A 13,902-nucleotide genomic window follows, 5' to 3' on the forward strand; every position below is an offset into this window, starting at 1 on the left:
GGAGGCATCGTGGAGCTTTAATGTGTCTTATTCTGGCCAAAGATCATGGCAATATTTGGATCCTGCCGTGACATTTCACCGGCAGTTAACTGTGCCATTTCTTTTCTCACCGCTGCCACGTTCCCTTCTGGCTCATTGTCTTGCTTCCAAAAAAAAAAAAAAAAAAAACGGGCGGGGGGGGGGGGCCTTCACCCCAGGGAGGGCCAACCTCATTTTCATCCTCACGCCTCGCTTCTCCACTTTGACGGTTGCGCCGGTCCCACCCCCGCCCCGATTTTTTTTTTTTTTTTTTTTCCTTCTTACCTTGATTTTTTTTTTTTTTTTTCCGAGCACCCCCCCCCCCCCCCCCACCACCACCACCATCCCCCCCACCCTCGGTCTTGAGTAGCTAATTATAAAATCAATGATGCCGGGCTGCCTAGTTTACGGCCCCCTCTAAAACCTTAACTGGGAAATCACTGCGGGATTGATGACTCCCTCACTCTTTATCTCTTTTAATTAGAAATGTAAAAGATATGAAAGAGCCAGAGGCCAGAACACATCTCTGAGTTTTTTATGATCCCGCCTCCTCCTTCCCTCTACCTGGGCCATGTTTATTTCCTCCGGCTTCATTTTCCTCCCTGCCGTCGCGACTGTGCTGCTTCTCCATCACTTGTTCCATTACGCTTTCTTTCAGATGGCCCGCGCTGGCGCGTGGGGGGGGGGGGGGGGGGGGCAGCGTTAAATTTACGGTCTTTGCGCTTGAGAGCGTTCCTCACCTTCCCCTCACCTCTCCTCTCTTTTTCCCTTGACTGGTCCGCAACCCTCGGCGCACGTGGAACAAATGAGGAGCGCGTCCTTTCCGTCTCTCTGACCCGAGCGAGCAGGCGCCGTAAAATGATGTCGCGTCCCCCCCTCCAGTGCACATCTGTCTCGTAGACAGCGTCAGGTTGCCGCACGGCTTCACATCGCGTCAAGCTGCAGGGGCGCACTTCTGTTTCGGGGCTTTCTCGGGGTCAAAGGTCAATAGATTCACACTTCAGCGCCGTTTGAGTTGATTCTGCCGGCAGCATAAAAGAACCTCCGTATTTGCCATTTTGCTCTCTGGTGAGAGTGAAAAATGTGGAATAAATGCGTAGACCGCGCGTGGACGGCGACGTAGACGGGATGGACATTCGAGACCTGCGGAATCGCGTGGATGACGCGAAGGAGTGCAACTCTGCGACTTGAAAATGGGGATTGGATTTTTCAAGGTCAACTACAATTGTGACGTCATTATTGAAGTTGTGCAGAGCAATGGCGTGTGCGGTACACTTAATGCGTACCCCCCAGGAAAAAACCCAAAAAAAAGATGTCCCTTTAGGGGCGGGGGCCAATCATTTCTTCCAAAATGACATGCGTCCATTTTCCATCCAGCCGCTGAACCTCACGAGGGCTGCGGGAGTGCCGCAGCCTATCCCGAGACGAAAGATGTGAGCGGCCAAAACGTTTGACGTCGTCTTTTTTTCCATTTTTCTTCCCTCCTAATATGAGAGGTTTGTGCGCCAGCCACATTATCATGCAAATTTTGGACTTTTATTTTGAAGCCGAGTGGCTTCTTCATGATGGGCGAACAAGTCGAAAGCCGCGGCTGTCCGTCTCCGTGACACCCCCCCCCCCCCCAGTCGTAAGCTGCGGGGAGAGGATTGCGGACGAAAGGAGCTTCCTTCCGGGCTCGCCGTCATCCATGAGGGACTCGAACTCGGCGTTGAGAGGAGGAAACGGATGATGCGGCTCGGTCATTTGATGGGGACGCCCCCCCGCCTGCCCCCAAACCCCGTCCCGGACGCCCGCCTTCGTGATGTCGACGACCCGAGACACACTGGAGAGACTTAAATGCCTCGACCGGCCTGGGGGGGGCCACGGCAAAGTTTGCGCCGCTCTACTTAGCGTGAGCCGACTCCGGACGAGCGAGAGGAAATGAAGAGATGGCGACCGACGCCCGTGTGACCTCTTGGAAAATGTCAAATATTGGCAACGCTTGACGACTTCGGCACGTTTTTGATGTCAGACGCGACAACCCACAGAAAGATGGAAAAATGTTGCTTTATTTTCAAATTTCCATTCCTTTTTTGGGCAATTTTGCGTAGCATTCAGACAAAAGCGCAGCCGCGATCGTCGGGTGGTGCGACCGATCGTGCAAAACCGACCAGTCTGTTTTTTTATCAGATGGATCCAATTCAATGTTAAAACGCGAGCTGCAGAATGTAACAATACATAACCGTATCTCTCTGTGTACGCCTAATATAGCCCCAATCACAGGAGGCGGGGTCGCTCGCGCGCCAGTCGCAGGGCGCACGGCGACAGACGACAGTCGCCCTCGCAATGGCCCCCGCGAATGTTGCGCGTTTTGGGGTTGTGGGAGGAAAGCGGCGTGCCCACCCGGAGAACAGCCACGCGCAGTCCACACGGGCCAAACGTTTACATCCGCTGTGGAAAAGTTTTGTCTCGCTGACCTTGAAGAAAATAATTCTGTCTCTCGGCTCATTTTGTTTGATCTGACCTGAAACGGGAGAGGTTTGCTCTGATTTGACTTCAGACAGTGAGACAAAAACGGAAGCGTGTGAAATGCGGTCGGTTGAATTTTTATCTACGGCGCCGTCCAAAATCTTCGCTCAACTTTTCTCGACGCGGTCGGTCACCAATGAGAGGAAAGGGGCCGCTCAAAGCCAAATATGGACAAAGCAGGTACAAAAGCGGGTCAAGCAGTCGTAGCTGTTTGCGAGGCCTCTTCTGGGCACTTCCATTTAGTTCCTCTCAATCCGAGTCCGAGTCCGAGGTCTTTCAAGTCCTCTTTCGCGGCTCAGCGGCGTTGTGCCGCCCTGGTGGGTGTCCCGTACGATTCCAACGTACTTTTCGAATACGGTATCGTCGTCGTGAAAAAGGACGACAGGTTTCTGCACTCCGGCCGGCCGTCTCGGCACGTTTTGAGTCGCGTGTCGCTTTCCGTCTTCGACGTTCCGTTTTCGAATGAGGCCAGCACGGCGCACGTCCGGCTCACAGATGAGAGGTCTCGGGTTTGAATCTCGGACCTGGCGTCCCCCTGTGCGCGCGTCCTCCTGGCGCTGCGCTTTTGTCTTCCGGTGTCAAGATGAGGTGGACGGGTCGGTTCTGACTGGCCGACCTGACGAGGGCAACGGGACCGCCATTTCAACAGCATGACATCACAGAACTTCCAAGGCCCCCCCCCCCCCCCCCCCACCCGCGTGGATTTCGGTGGCATCTGTACTAAAAACTTAGCAGTGCTTCCAGTCTACGAACTTGTAGGTGAGCCACAACAGAAGATTCTCATTTGCCCCCCACCCACCCCACCCCGTCTATTTCATAGGTAATCATGTATGCCGCCCCCCCCCACCCGGTTACCATGGCAACCCCCTTCTTCCAGAAGCCGGGTATATGAGGCCATTTGATGGTTCCTTGTAAAGTAGCGTATTATGTATGGGCCTTATTTTAATTTGAGTCTGGCGTTATTGATCTGTCTTTAATGATAGTTAATTAAAGCAATCATATAATTGATAGAATCTCATCTCCGTTTATCACGCGGCTCCATCTATGAATCAAATCAAGGTGAGGCGTTTGTATCCGAACGGCACACATGCGGGGGTAAAAAAGAAAAATAAAAAAGATGTTTACTATGACTCGAGCTGCTCGGCTCTGACAATTTATGGGAATATCAAAATAAACGGATCTGATCAGCTGAGGTATGCGCCGCCGTAAACTTTGCGCTAAAAGCATAAATCCCCATTATTGATGTGACATTTACGCAGGCCATCACAAAGGGTTCTTTTTATTCATTTGCTTGTTTCCGATGTACTTTGGACAAACATTTCCAACTTTTAGGGCCCTGATGTGCAATAATTTGTCACTCACATCTCGGAGGCTTCTGCTATCTTCTCTCATAAAAAAACAAACAAAAAACCAAAAAACCCAAAAGGATGCTCACCCTGCACGAGATCGAGGAGGACTTGGGCATCTCCGCGTTTTGGGACATTTCCCGGCTCCGCGTTGACGACACTGTGTATATATAGCGGATGTGCCTGTATATATGTATTTCATTTCCCCCTTTTATTTGCACATTTGAACGTTTTCCACCAGTGTTGCCGCGAGTGGGCGGCGATTGCGGAACTCCGTCACCGCACGTTGCCCTCGAACTGGAGCCACGAATCACCAAAGACAGCCGGCGGAGTTCTGTTCTCCAATCTGGGGACCGAACGCCCCCCCCCCCCCCCCCCCAAAAAAAAAAAACAAAAAAAAAGAGCAGACTTGAAGGCGATGGCCTTGCTCGCCGCACGCTTGAAGAAGATTGACCAGCCGGCGCTTCTCCTCACGACGTCAACATCCGGGCGGCTCCGCTTTTGATTTGATGTTTTTCTTTCCATGTCACTCACGGTGCACGACTTCCCTCTAGTGGCGGAATCGCGCGTCTGCTTCGACAAACATGGCCAGTCCAGCAGTACAACGGTCTCCTGATGTTCTTCTGTTCCGTGGTTTCTGCACCGACAATAACAACAAAAAAAGGTGACAAGAATAATCACGCTTTTGCTAGAGTCGGCTGTACTTTTTAAGCCATCAGATCAAAGTGTCTCCATAATTTTGATAACAAAAGAAAAAAAAAAAGATATATTCCTTCGTCTCTGCGTGGTCGTACATTTCGGAGAGGGAAGCATTCCCACCCAGCAAAATGTCTTCAATTTTGCTGTCAAATGCTCCTGAAAGTCTAACCTCGGTATGAATCACCTGCCTAATTTAGTTATACCTCACAAACAATCATATTGTAGCGCCGGAGAAAAGGAGTCGGAGGCGGAGTGTCGGACACAGGAACAGAACTTGCTTTATTGTTCGACATCACCAAACTACTCGCATAACGGCGGGAACTCTGTTAACCTTTCCTCCGGAAGCGCAACAACAAAAACAGTCCGTGCGGAACCCCGCACCCCAACTCGAGGTCCCGCGGGTGAATTATGTAAACACCACACAAGCCCCCCCAGAATTCACCCATAGTCAAAATCCTTGTGCCGTGGAGGGATGATGACCCGACCCCGGCGAGTGTGCACTGTAGGGGCCGATGGGGGCGGGGCCGCACTGTCCATTGAGTCACGGGACAAGGGCTCAGGCGGGGTCAAGGGTACCCCGGCGGGCGCAGGGGCACAGGGCAAAGGGGGACGACCCCGACGCGGGGGGAGGGCCAACCCCAAAGGCTGGGCAATGTCCAGGTGCGCGGGTTTGACCCTGTCCACGGAAACAGTCTCGGGTCTGCCGCCAATGTCCACGAGCAGGCTCTTATCCCCGTGCTCCAGGACCCTGAACGGCCCGTCGTATGGGGGGCGGAGAGGTCCACGGTGGGCGTCATGACGAACAAACACAAAATCCGCAGAGCGCAGGTGACGGGGCAGCCGGGCAGCTGGGGTGCCATGTTGCGACGTGGGAACCGGCGCAAACCCTTTTGCGGCCTCCAGCAGGGAGGACCGTTGCCTGGCTGCGGACCAGGGCGCTGTGGCGTCCGGGATGAATTCGCCGGGGACCCGCAGTGGCTGGCCGTAGACGAGTTCGGCGGATGAGGACAACAGGTCCTCCTTGGGGGCGCACCTGAGGCCGAGCATGACCCACGGGAGCTTATCCAACCAGTTGCCGTCCGTCAAGCCGGCACGCAGGGCTGCTTTCATGGAGCGGTGGAACCGCTCGCAAAGACCGTTCGCCTGGGGGTGATAGGCGGTAGTGCGGTGCAGCTTGACCCCCAAACTCTCAGCGACTGCGTTCCAGAGTTCAGAGGTAAACTGAGGGCCACGATCTGAAGAAAGGTCGCACGGTGTCCCGAAGCGTGCAACCCACGTGCCGATGAACGCCCGGGCCACGTCTGACGACGTTGTCGAGGAGAGGGGAACGGCTTCGGGCCAGCGGGTCGTCCTGTCCACCATGGTGAGCAAGTAGGTGAATCCGTGCGAGGGAGGAAGTGGACCTACCAAGTCAACGTTGACGTGGTCAAACCTCCTCTCGGGGACAGCAAAGGGCTCCAAGGGGGCTTTTGTGTGGCGATGCACCTTAGCCCGCTGACAGGCCACGCACGAGTCGACCCAGGCCTGCACATCTTTCTTGAGACCGCGCCACACGAACTTCTGGGCCACCAGCCTCACGGACGGTTTCCTTCCGGGGTGGGAGAGGTTGTGGACCGCCTCGAAAACAGCTCTTCGCCAGTTTGCAGGGACCAGCGGCCGAGGCTGGTCAGCCGAGAGGTCGCACAGCAACCTGACGCCCGAGTCACCAACCGCGACTTCCTCCAGGCGCAAACCCGTGTCAGAAGTCTTGAGGGCCTGCACCCCGTGGTCCGAGGCCTGGTCTGCGCTCATGCGGGAGTAGTCGAGACCCAGATGCACAGTGCCGACGATCGCCCTGGAGAGGCAGTCCGCGACCACATTGGATTTGCCGGCGATGTGTTGGATGTCCGTAGTGTACTCAGAGATGAACGACAGTTGGCGTTGCTGGCGGGCGGACCACGGCTCGGCCACCTTGGACATGGCGAAAGTGAGGGGTTTATGGTCCACATATGCCGTGGACTCACGGCCTTCCAATAGGGAGCGGAAGTGGCGGATCGCCAGCCAGAGGCCGAGGAGCTCTCTATCGAACGTGCCGTATTTGCGCTCCCTGGGGACCAGCTGACGGCTGAAAAAGGCAAGCGGTTGCCAGGCGCTGCCGACCCACTGTTCGAATACGGCTCCAACAGCGTAGTCCGATGCATCGGTAGTGAGAGCGACAGGGGCCCCGTGGGTCGGGTGAGCCGGCATAGCGGCACGACTCAGTGCGGCCTCGAAGGCTTCCATCCTCTCGGCCGTCCATTCAACGTCCCGGTTGGGGGCCTTGTCTTTAAGAGCCTCATAGAGCGGGCGCATGATGTGGGCCGCCCGGCGGATGAACCGGTGGTAGAAAGTCACCATCCCCAGGAACTCCCGGAGGCCCCGAGCCGAGCGAGGTCGGGGAAAAGCGGAGACGGCCTCCACCTTTGCCGGAAGGGGGGCGGCGCCGTTCTTGTCTATGAGGTGCCCGAGGAACTGGATAGAGGGCACCCCGAAAACACACTTTGCCGGGTTGATGATCAGGCCATGCTGCTCAAGTCTTGCGAAGAGGTCGCGGAGGTGCATCAGATGTTCATCCTCCGAGGAGCTGGCGACGAGGATGTCATCCAAATAGACGAACACAAATGGCAAGTCCCTGAGCACAGAATCCATTAAACGCTGGAAAGATTGTGCCGCGTTTTTAAGACCAAACGGCATCCTCAGAAACTCGAACAGTCCAAACGGAGTGATTACAGCTGTCTTGGGAACGTCTGAGGGGTGCACGGGAACCTGGTGATACCCGCGCACCAGGTCGACCTTGGAGAACAAGATTTTGCCTGCCAGGTGGGCTGAGAAGTCCTGAATGTGTGGAACAGGGTAGCGGTCGGGCGTAGTGGCGTCGTTAAGGCGGCGGTAGTCACCACACGGTCGCCACCCACCACTCGGTTTAGGGGCGATGTGTAGTGGCGAGGCCCACGGGCTATCCGAGCGGCGGACGATGCCCAGACGCTCCATGTTGGCAAACTCGGACTTAGCGACTGCTAGCTTCTCGGGATCAAGCCGTCGGGCCCTCGCGTGGATCGGGGGGCCCTTGGTCTCAATGTGGTGCTCGACCCCATGTTTAGTCGTGGCAGAGGAGAAAGTGGGCCGTGTCAAGGCAGGGAACTCACCAAGGAGGAGTTGGTACTTGGTGCCGTCCGATAGCGAACTGGAGAGACCACCATAAGTCGCCTCATTGTGGACGCAGGCGACCGTGGAAAAAGTCAGTGCATCCACCAGACGGCCCCTCTTAACATCCACCAGCAGCCCGTGGGCACAAAAAAAATCAGCGCCGAGGAGAGGGAATGAGACATCCGCAGTGACAAAGTCCCATGTGAAGCGCTGACTCCCGAAACACAAGTCCACAGTCCTCATGCCATAAGAGCGGATAGGGGAGCCATTAGCGGACAGTAGGGGTGGCCCATGAGTCCCGCCAGCGGCGTCCTCCGCAGTGGCCGTCAGGACGCTCCTCTGGGCGCCGGTGTCACAAAGGAATTTGCGCCCGGAAAGGTTGTCCTTGACGAACAGCAGCCGGCTCTTCGCGCCCACGCTCACGGCCGCTGCGAAGCGTGGGCTTTGGCGTTTCCCGACGCGTCGTAGTTGCAAGGGGCGCGGCACCTCTTCGCTTTCGCACCGAAACGGGCATGGAAGTAGCACAAGCCTGTGCCGGCACGGCCGTCGGTGCCGAAGGGGCCCCTGCTGGATGCCACCCCCGCGCCCGAAGGTGAGTAACTGCGCGTCGCGGCCAGCGTCTCAGGGGAGAAGCGCTGGGTTGCCAGGAAGAAACGGTCGGCCTCCTCGGCCAGGGCCCGGGGCTCAGTGATAGTACTGTTCGCGAGCGCCGTCTGAACATGCGGTGGCATTTGCCTGAGAAACAGTTCCATGAAAATGAAATTGGGCTCTTCCGTGCCCAGCAGGTTTAGCATCATTTCCATGAGTTCGGAAGGTTTGCTGTCCCCCAGTCCATTAATAGCCAACAGACGTCGGGCACGTTCCGGCCGTGAAAGTTCAAAAACCTTGAGAAGGCGAGCCTTGATCCCAGCATACTCATCTCGGGCCGGGGGAGAGGTGATGAAGTTCACTGCTCTGGCCGCCGTTGAGCTCCCGAGTGCTGAGACAACGTGGTAGTAACGCGTGGAATCATCTGAGATCCCGCGGAGGGCGAACTGAGCCTCCGTCTGCGCGAACCACGCTGCCGCGGACGTCTCCCAAAACTCCGGCAATTTGAGGATGGCGGTTGCCATGTTCGTTTCGGTCTCGAAAACGCCGGGACTGACGTCGGGGTCACCAGTGTGGCGCCGGAGAAAAGGAGTCGGAGGCGGAGTGTCGGACACAGAAACAGAACTTGCTTTATTGCTCGACATCACCAAACTACTCGCATAACGGCGGGAACTCTGTTAACCTTTCCTCCGGAAGCGCAACAACAAAAACAGTCCGTGCGGAACCCCGCACCCCAACTCGAGGTCCCGCGGGTGAATTATGTAAACACCACAATATCTTTTCATACTTTGGGGGGGAGGGGGGAGTACTGTACAGGTACTATCCATGTTTTTTGTTTGTTTGTTTGTTTGTTTTTTAAATCCCGGCAGCTCACTGGAACAGGTGGTAAACCGTTGGCCTCAAAGTTCCGAGGACTCGGGTTCAATCCCGGACCCGCCTGTGTGGAGTTTGCACGTCCTCGGTGCAGCTGCGTTGGCTTTCTCCGGGTGGGGACTCCGCTCAGACTCTAAATTGCCTCCGTCGGTGCGATTATGAGTGCAGCTGTTTGTCTCGATGTGCCCTGCGACCGGTCCAGGGTGTGCCCCGTCTCCTGCCCGTCGACGACTGGGATGGGTCCCAGCACTCCCCGCGACCCTCGTGAGGATACGCGGCAAAGAAAATGTATGGCTGGATGTTCTGTGCACAACAATGTGGTTGACTTTTCGATGCTCTTGTTGTTTTTTTTGTTCTGAATTGTCGTCGCGGGGCGGCACCGACCGACGGAGACAAATTCCTTGTATGCGCGATAACTAACTACATGTATACATTTTTACGATGACGATCCGGCCATTTCCATTTCCGACCCGTTTCTGCCTACTTCAGCCATCTTGCTTCTGGAGATGCCCCATCCAAACCTTTTTTTTTTTCCAACCTCAAATGTAAATCTTTCTCTATTGATGTGTTTTTCACGCCGTGCCGTAATTCTTGTGGAAGTTGAAAAACATTAACAATCCCATTTGGAGTAAATTAGCGTTAGGAAGTAGGCTTGCACGTGTAAATATAGGGTTAGTATAATATATATATATATATCAGGGGGCAAAAGTAAAAACTTGTTAGTAAAATGAATACGAGAGTAAAGTCCATATATGTGAAGAAAAGCAACACAGCTCCAGTCGTGGAGGATTTGTGAGCCCTCTCCGCTTTGTCACAACGTGACGACGAAGCCAATGCAACAATTGAAATAACATAACAATTATTCATGTGCTTTTTCTTGCATTTCCCATTTCAAAGTCGCGCATCCGACACTTTGTTTGCATTTTTTGCTCAGTCTATATGGAATTGTTTCACATTTGGACTTTCTTTTGTTGTTGTCGTCGCTGAAATGAAAGTGTCCACGAGTCTCACAAAAAAAGTACTTTATTGTGCCTCTTACTGTTTATATGGCTTTTCTTTGTATTGTATAACAAGAGTTGACATAAACGAGGGCTACGCAACACAGAAAAAAAGAGCATCACCTCAAGTCGTCCGTCTCCATGGAGACGCAAACAGGCCAGCCGAGAGCCATCACACCAAAACACTCCCGAGTGCGCGACGGCGGCGTAACGGCGGACTTTCCTATGGCTGGAAAAAATAAAATACAAATCAAAATTAAAAAAAATAAAAATAAAAAAAGACGCACAGTTAGCCCAAAGTCGTTCAGAGCCAGGATCCGTTCGGAGTCGACTTTCATTGGGTCAATCGGATTTTGCTCTGTTGTAAAGGATACGGATAACTGATCGGGTGATGGTAAAAAAACAAAAAAAAACGTCAAAACTCAAACGCACCGCACGCCAATCATTGGCCGGCATTTCACTTTCCAGCTCACGACCTTTGTTTGTTTTCACTTGGGCGAATCCAAACATTTTGTGAGTGGAGTGCTGGCGTTCAAACGCTTTCGACTCTTATTAAAGTCTGCATCTTCAAATGTCTTCTTGGGTGGGAAAGAAACAAGTTTGAGTACAGTTGGCACGCCCGGAAAGAGAAATAGGAACAAAGAAATCAACACATTCTTAAGTCATTTCCTGCTAGATATACACATTCCAAAAATACTCATTTGCGTGAATCATTTTGGCTAAACTGTGCGTACACATCCACACAAGTGAAAAAAATGACCGACTTTGGGCCCTCTCGTGGCGTCACTTTGTATTGCTTGAAAGAGAAGAAAAGTCCAATTGCAGATTTCTGCTGCCTTTCCCACGCCTGCTGGCCAGATGAGTGATTTTGGCAACAATACAAATGATAAACAATCACTTTCCTGCAGACTTAAAGGAGAAGCGCCGATGATGATGACGATGACGATGATGGCTTTTAGGGACGAGAAGGCAGCGTGTTGCACGGACGCCGGCAAGTACACGCTCAGACTTCCTGGTACACAGCTAGGAATACACATAAATATTGCCGTTTTCTAGTGCCTGCCTACGAGCAAGCAGCTAGTGTTTGGTCCTCTTCGAAAAGCCCTGAGTCTTCTTCTTCCGTGAGAATTGTCCTGCTCGCGCGTGTTCCGTCGCTCTTGGTCTTGTTTCTCCCTCGGCGTCTTTCAATATTTCCGTCGACGTGACCGGAAAGAGCTCCGAGCTTGATTGGAATTGCCGGCTGAACACGCCCACGCATTCGTCTCGTACAAAATGGCTACACGTACGCACGATGGAGTGTGAGTCCGAGACATCCGAACGAATGCGGTCGGAAGACCCGCCGCGAGTGGAAATCCTTCAGCCAAAGTCTGAACTTTTGCAAACTTTGAATTGAAAAGAGTTTGCTGCCAGCTTCTCAGATGCGATTATTCATAGGAAGGTGACAAGAGCTTGATTGACCCGCAGCGAGGCCCCCCCCCCACCTTTCCCACTGCCCCCAAAATCAAAACCCCGCTCGACAGTTAGTCTGCGTTCTGCTTTCCGCGGGAAAGCTCTTCAAAATAAACGAAAAGTCATATTAAACCAGAACGGTGTGTGTGTGTGTGTGTGTGTGTGTGTGTGTGTTGAGGAATGAAAAACACATTAAGAACAAACAAACAAAAAAAAGATGAACAGAATGCGATTTGGTTTGTAGAAATGTGTTTTTTGTCCTCCTCGGATGGGAAGAACCAGAGTGGACGCACCAGAGCGTGCCTTCCTTCTTTTTGTCACCACACTTGAATGCTTCTAAACTCCAAAGGCTGCACTGTGCGGATGGAGGACACCAGGATGTGGGGGTGGGGGGGGGCTTTCTTACCGAGCTGCGAGATGGGCTGAGGTTATTGATCTATGTGCGTGTCATCAATCAGCGCCGGTGTACGAAATGGGCTGTTCACTGAGCCACCCCCGACGAGGCCTTTCCTGCTGCCGTCTAAATCGATGGCCCCCCGACCCCCCGCCGCTCCCCGTCGCTGTCTCTCTCTTCGTTCCCCGCGTCGTCCTCGTCGTCGTCGTCCTCGTCCTCCTCTTCCTCCTCTTCCTCCTCCTCCTCCTCCCCCGGCGACGGCTCGCTGCCGTTTTCTGTGGCCCAGCTGTCGTCCTCGTCCTCGGCCTCTTGCTTGAGCGCGAGGGCGGGGGCCGGCGGCGGGCTGTCGTTGCGCTCCGTTTGGTCCTCGAAAGCCTCCGGGTTCTCCAGCATCTCCCTGATCAGAGGAGGCATCGGGCCGGGGATTTCCATCTTCAGAGTGATGGCTCTCTCCGCACCTAAAAAAACAAAAACAAAAAACGTTATATATGTATTCATCTTCTCGTATGTGTTAGGTCACCGCGTATGGCACTTCAGCACCACTAAGCTTCGTCATGTAGCGCAATTGCATTCAGAACCTTAATCTCGCTGCCCCCCCTCCCCCCAAAAAAAAGGCAGATCACAGGAGTTTAGCAGCTTGAAAAGTAGATCTTGGGGCAAAAAAAAAAAAAAAAAAATGGGGGCACCCCTGCAGTAGATGAAAGATGAATCCTTTTCAGAGCAAATTTCTGCCTCATATCTACATTAAAAATCCCTTTCATCGTTTCTTGATTAGGTGGAGCCACTGGTTAGAGCGCGGGCCTCACAGTTTTGAGGACTGGGGTTCAAATCCCGACCCCCGTGCCTGCGGGCTTTTCTCGCGTTTCCCCCCACATCCCAAAAACTTCACTCGTTCATTGGAGACCGGCCATGGCGCCGAGGTGTGATCGCTCGTCTGTCTCCATGCGCCCTGCGACTGGCTGGCGACCAGTTCAGGGGCCTCCCGTGACCCGAGTGGGGATAAGCGGTACAGGCAATCGCACATGAGGTTTTGCAAGTGGAAGCGGCATCAACGGTTTCGGGACGCTTGTTGTATTACGAATACTGCTTAGTGGGGAAATATGCAAAGTAAGCAGCAAGGCACACTCTCAAAGTGAACCGTCAGATTCACAACGCGGAACCTTTTTTGCCTTTTCCAAGAAGCGCCTGCGAGGTGCCATCCCGACCGCTGTCAAAAGCGGGACGGCACATTTTGTTTGTTGCCACGATTGTCGACGATCAAAACACGAGCGGAGTTTACCTTTGGTGCTGATGCCCCGGAGGTCCGTAATTTTCATCAGCATGCGGGGGAACATGTGGGGCTTGTTGGGGCGACGACGGCGGGCGTAAATCTTCAGCGCCTCCAGAAGAGGCTCTTGCAGTTTGTCCACTTTCTTGGGCTCCTCCAGATCCATACGATCTGATGGAAAAATGCAGAGGGAGGGAACCCATTCTTAGTACTCTTTTCAACCTTTGCATGGCGTCAATGGTAACCTCACCCCCCCATCGAACAACCGACAACGACAAAGCGGGCCGCGCTACCTCCACAGATGAGGCAGATGGCGCTGAGGAGCCCAGTTTCGGTGTCGTCCATCTCCAGCGGTAAAAGTTGGCCAGCAAAGGCGAACACCAAATCTGTCAGCGGTCCAAAACCGGCATTGTGCATCTGAGTCCGGTTCAGAGTCAGGCCGTCAGAGAAGGTCATTGTGTCCTGTTCTGGAGTGTAGCGTGTGCAGATCCTCAGCATCTGTAAGGAGGGGGGGGGGATTAACTGGTGCCTCGCGGATCTCAAAACCGACGACACGACCGGCGAATCCTCTTGCACTACCAGCCGTGCCCAACAGAT

The 13,902-nt window shown here is 53.8% G+C and overlaps 1 protein-coding gene across 7 annotated transcripts in view; it reads right to left on the bottom strand.

Annotated features, from left to right (window-relative positions):
• Nucleotides 1–10,202: 10,202 nt before the first annotated feature.
• The window catches only part of rarga (retinoic acid receptor gamma a), a 42,365-nt gene continuing 38,665 nt past the window's right edge, over nucleotides 10,203–13,902 (bottom strand). For all 7 annotated transcript variants that reach the window (XM_061807421.1, XM_061807406.1, XM_061807400.1 and 4 more), the window contains 3 exons: nucleotides 13,599–13,803; nucleotides 13,318–13,476; nucleotides 10,203–12,496 (listed from right to left, as the gene is read on the bottom strand). In XM_061807421.1, coding sequence (XP_061663405.1) covers nucleotides 12,165–12,496; nucleotides 13,318–13,476; nucleotides 13,599–13,803 — 696 coding nt within the window. In that variant the 3' untranslated portion in view covers nucleotides 10,203–12,164. The remainder of the gene's footprint in view (nucleotides 12,497–13,317; nucleotides 13,477–13,598; nucleotides 13,804–13,902) is intronic.

The sequence above is a fragment of the Syngnathoides biaculeatus genome, chromosome 2 (genome assembly GCF_019802595.1).
Source record: "Syngnathoides biaculeatus isolate LvHL_M chromosome 2, ASM1980259v1, whole genome shotgun sequence".
NCBI classification, from domain to species: domain Eukaryota; kingdom Metazoa; phylum Chordata; class Actinopteri; order Syngnathiformes; family Syngnathidae; genus Syngnathoides; species Syngnathoides biaculeatus.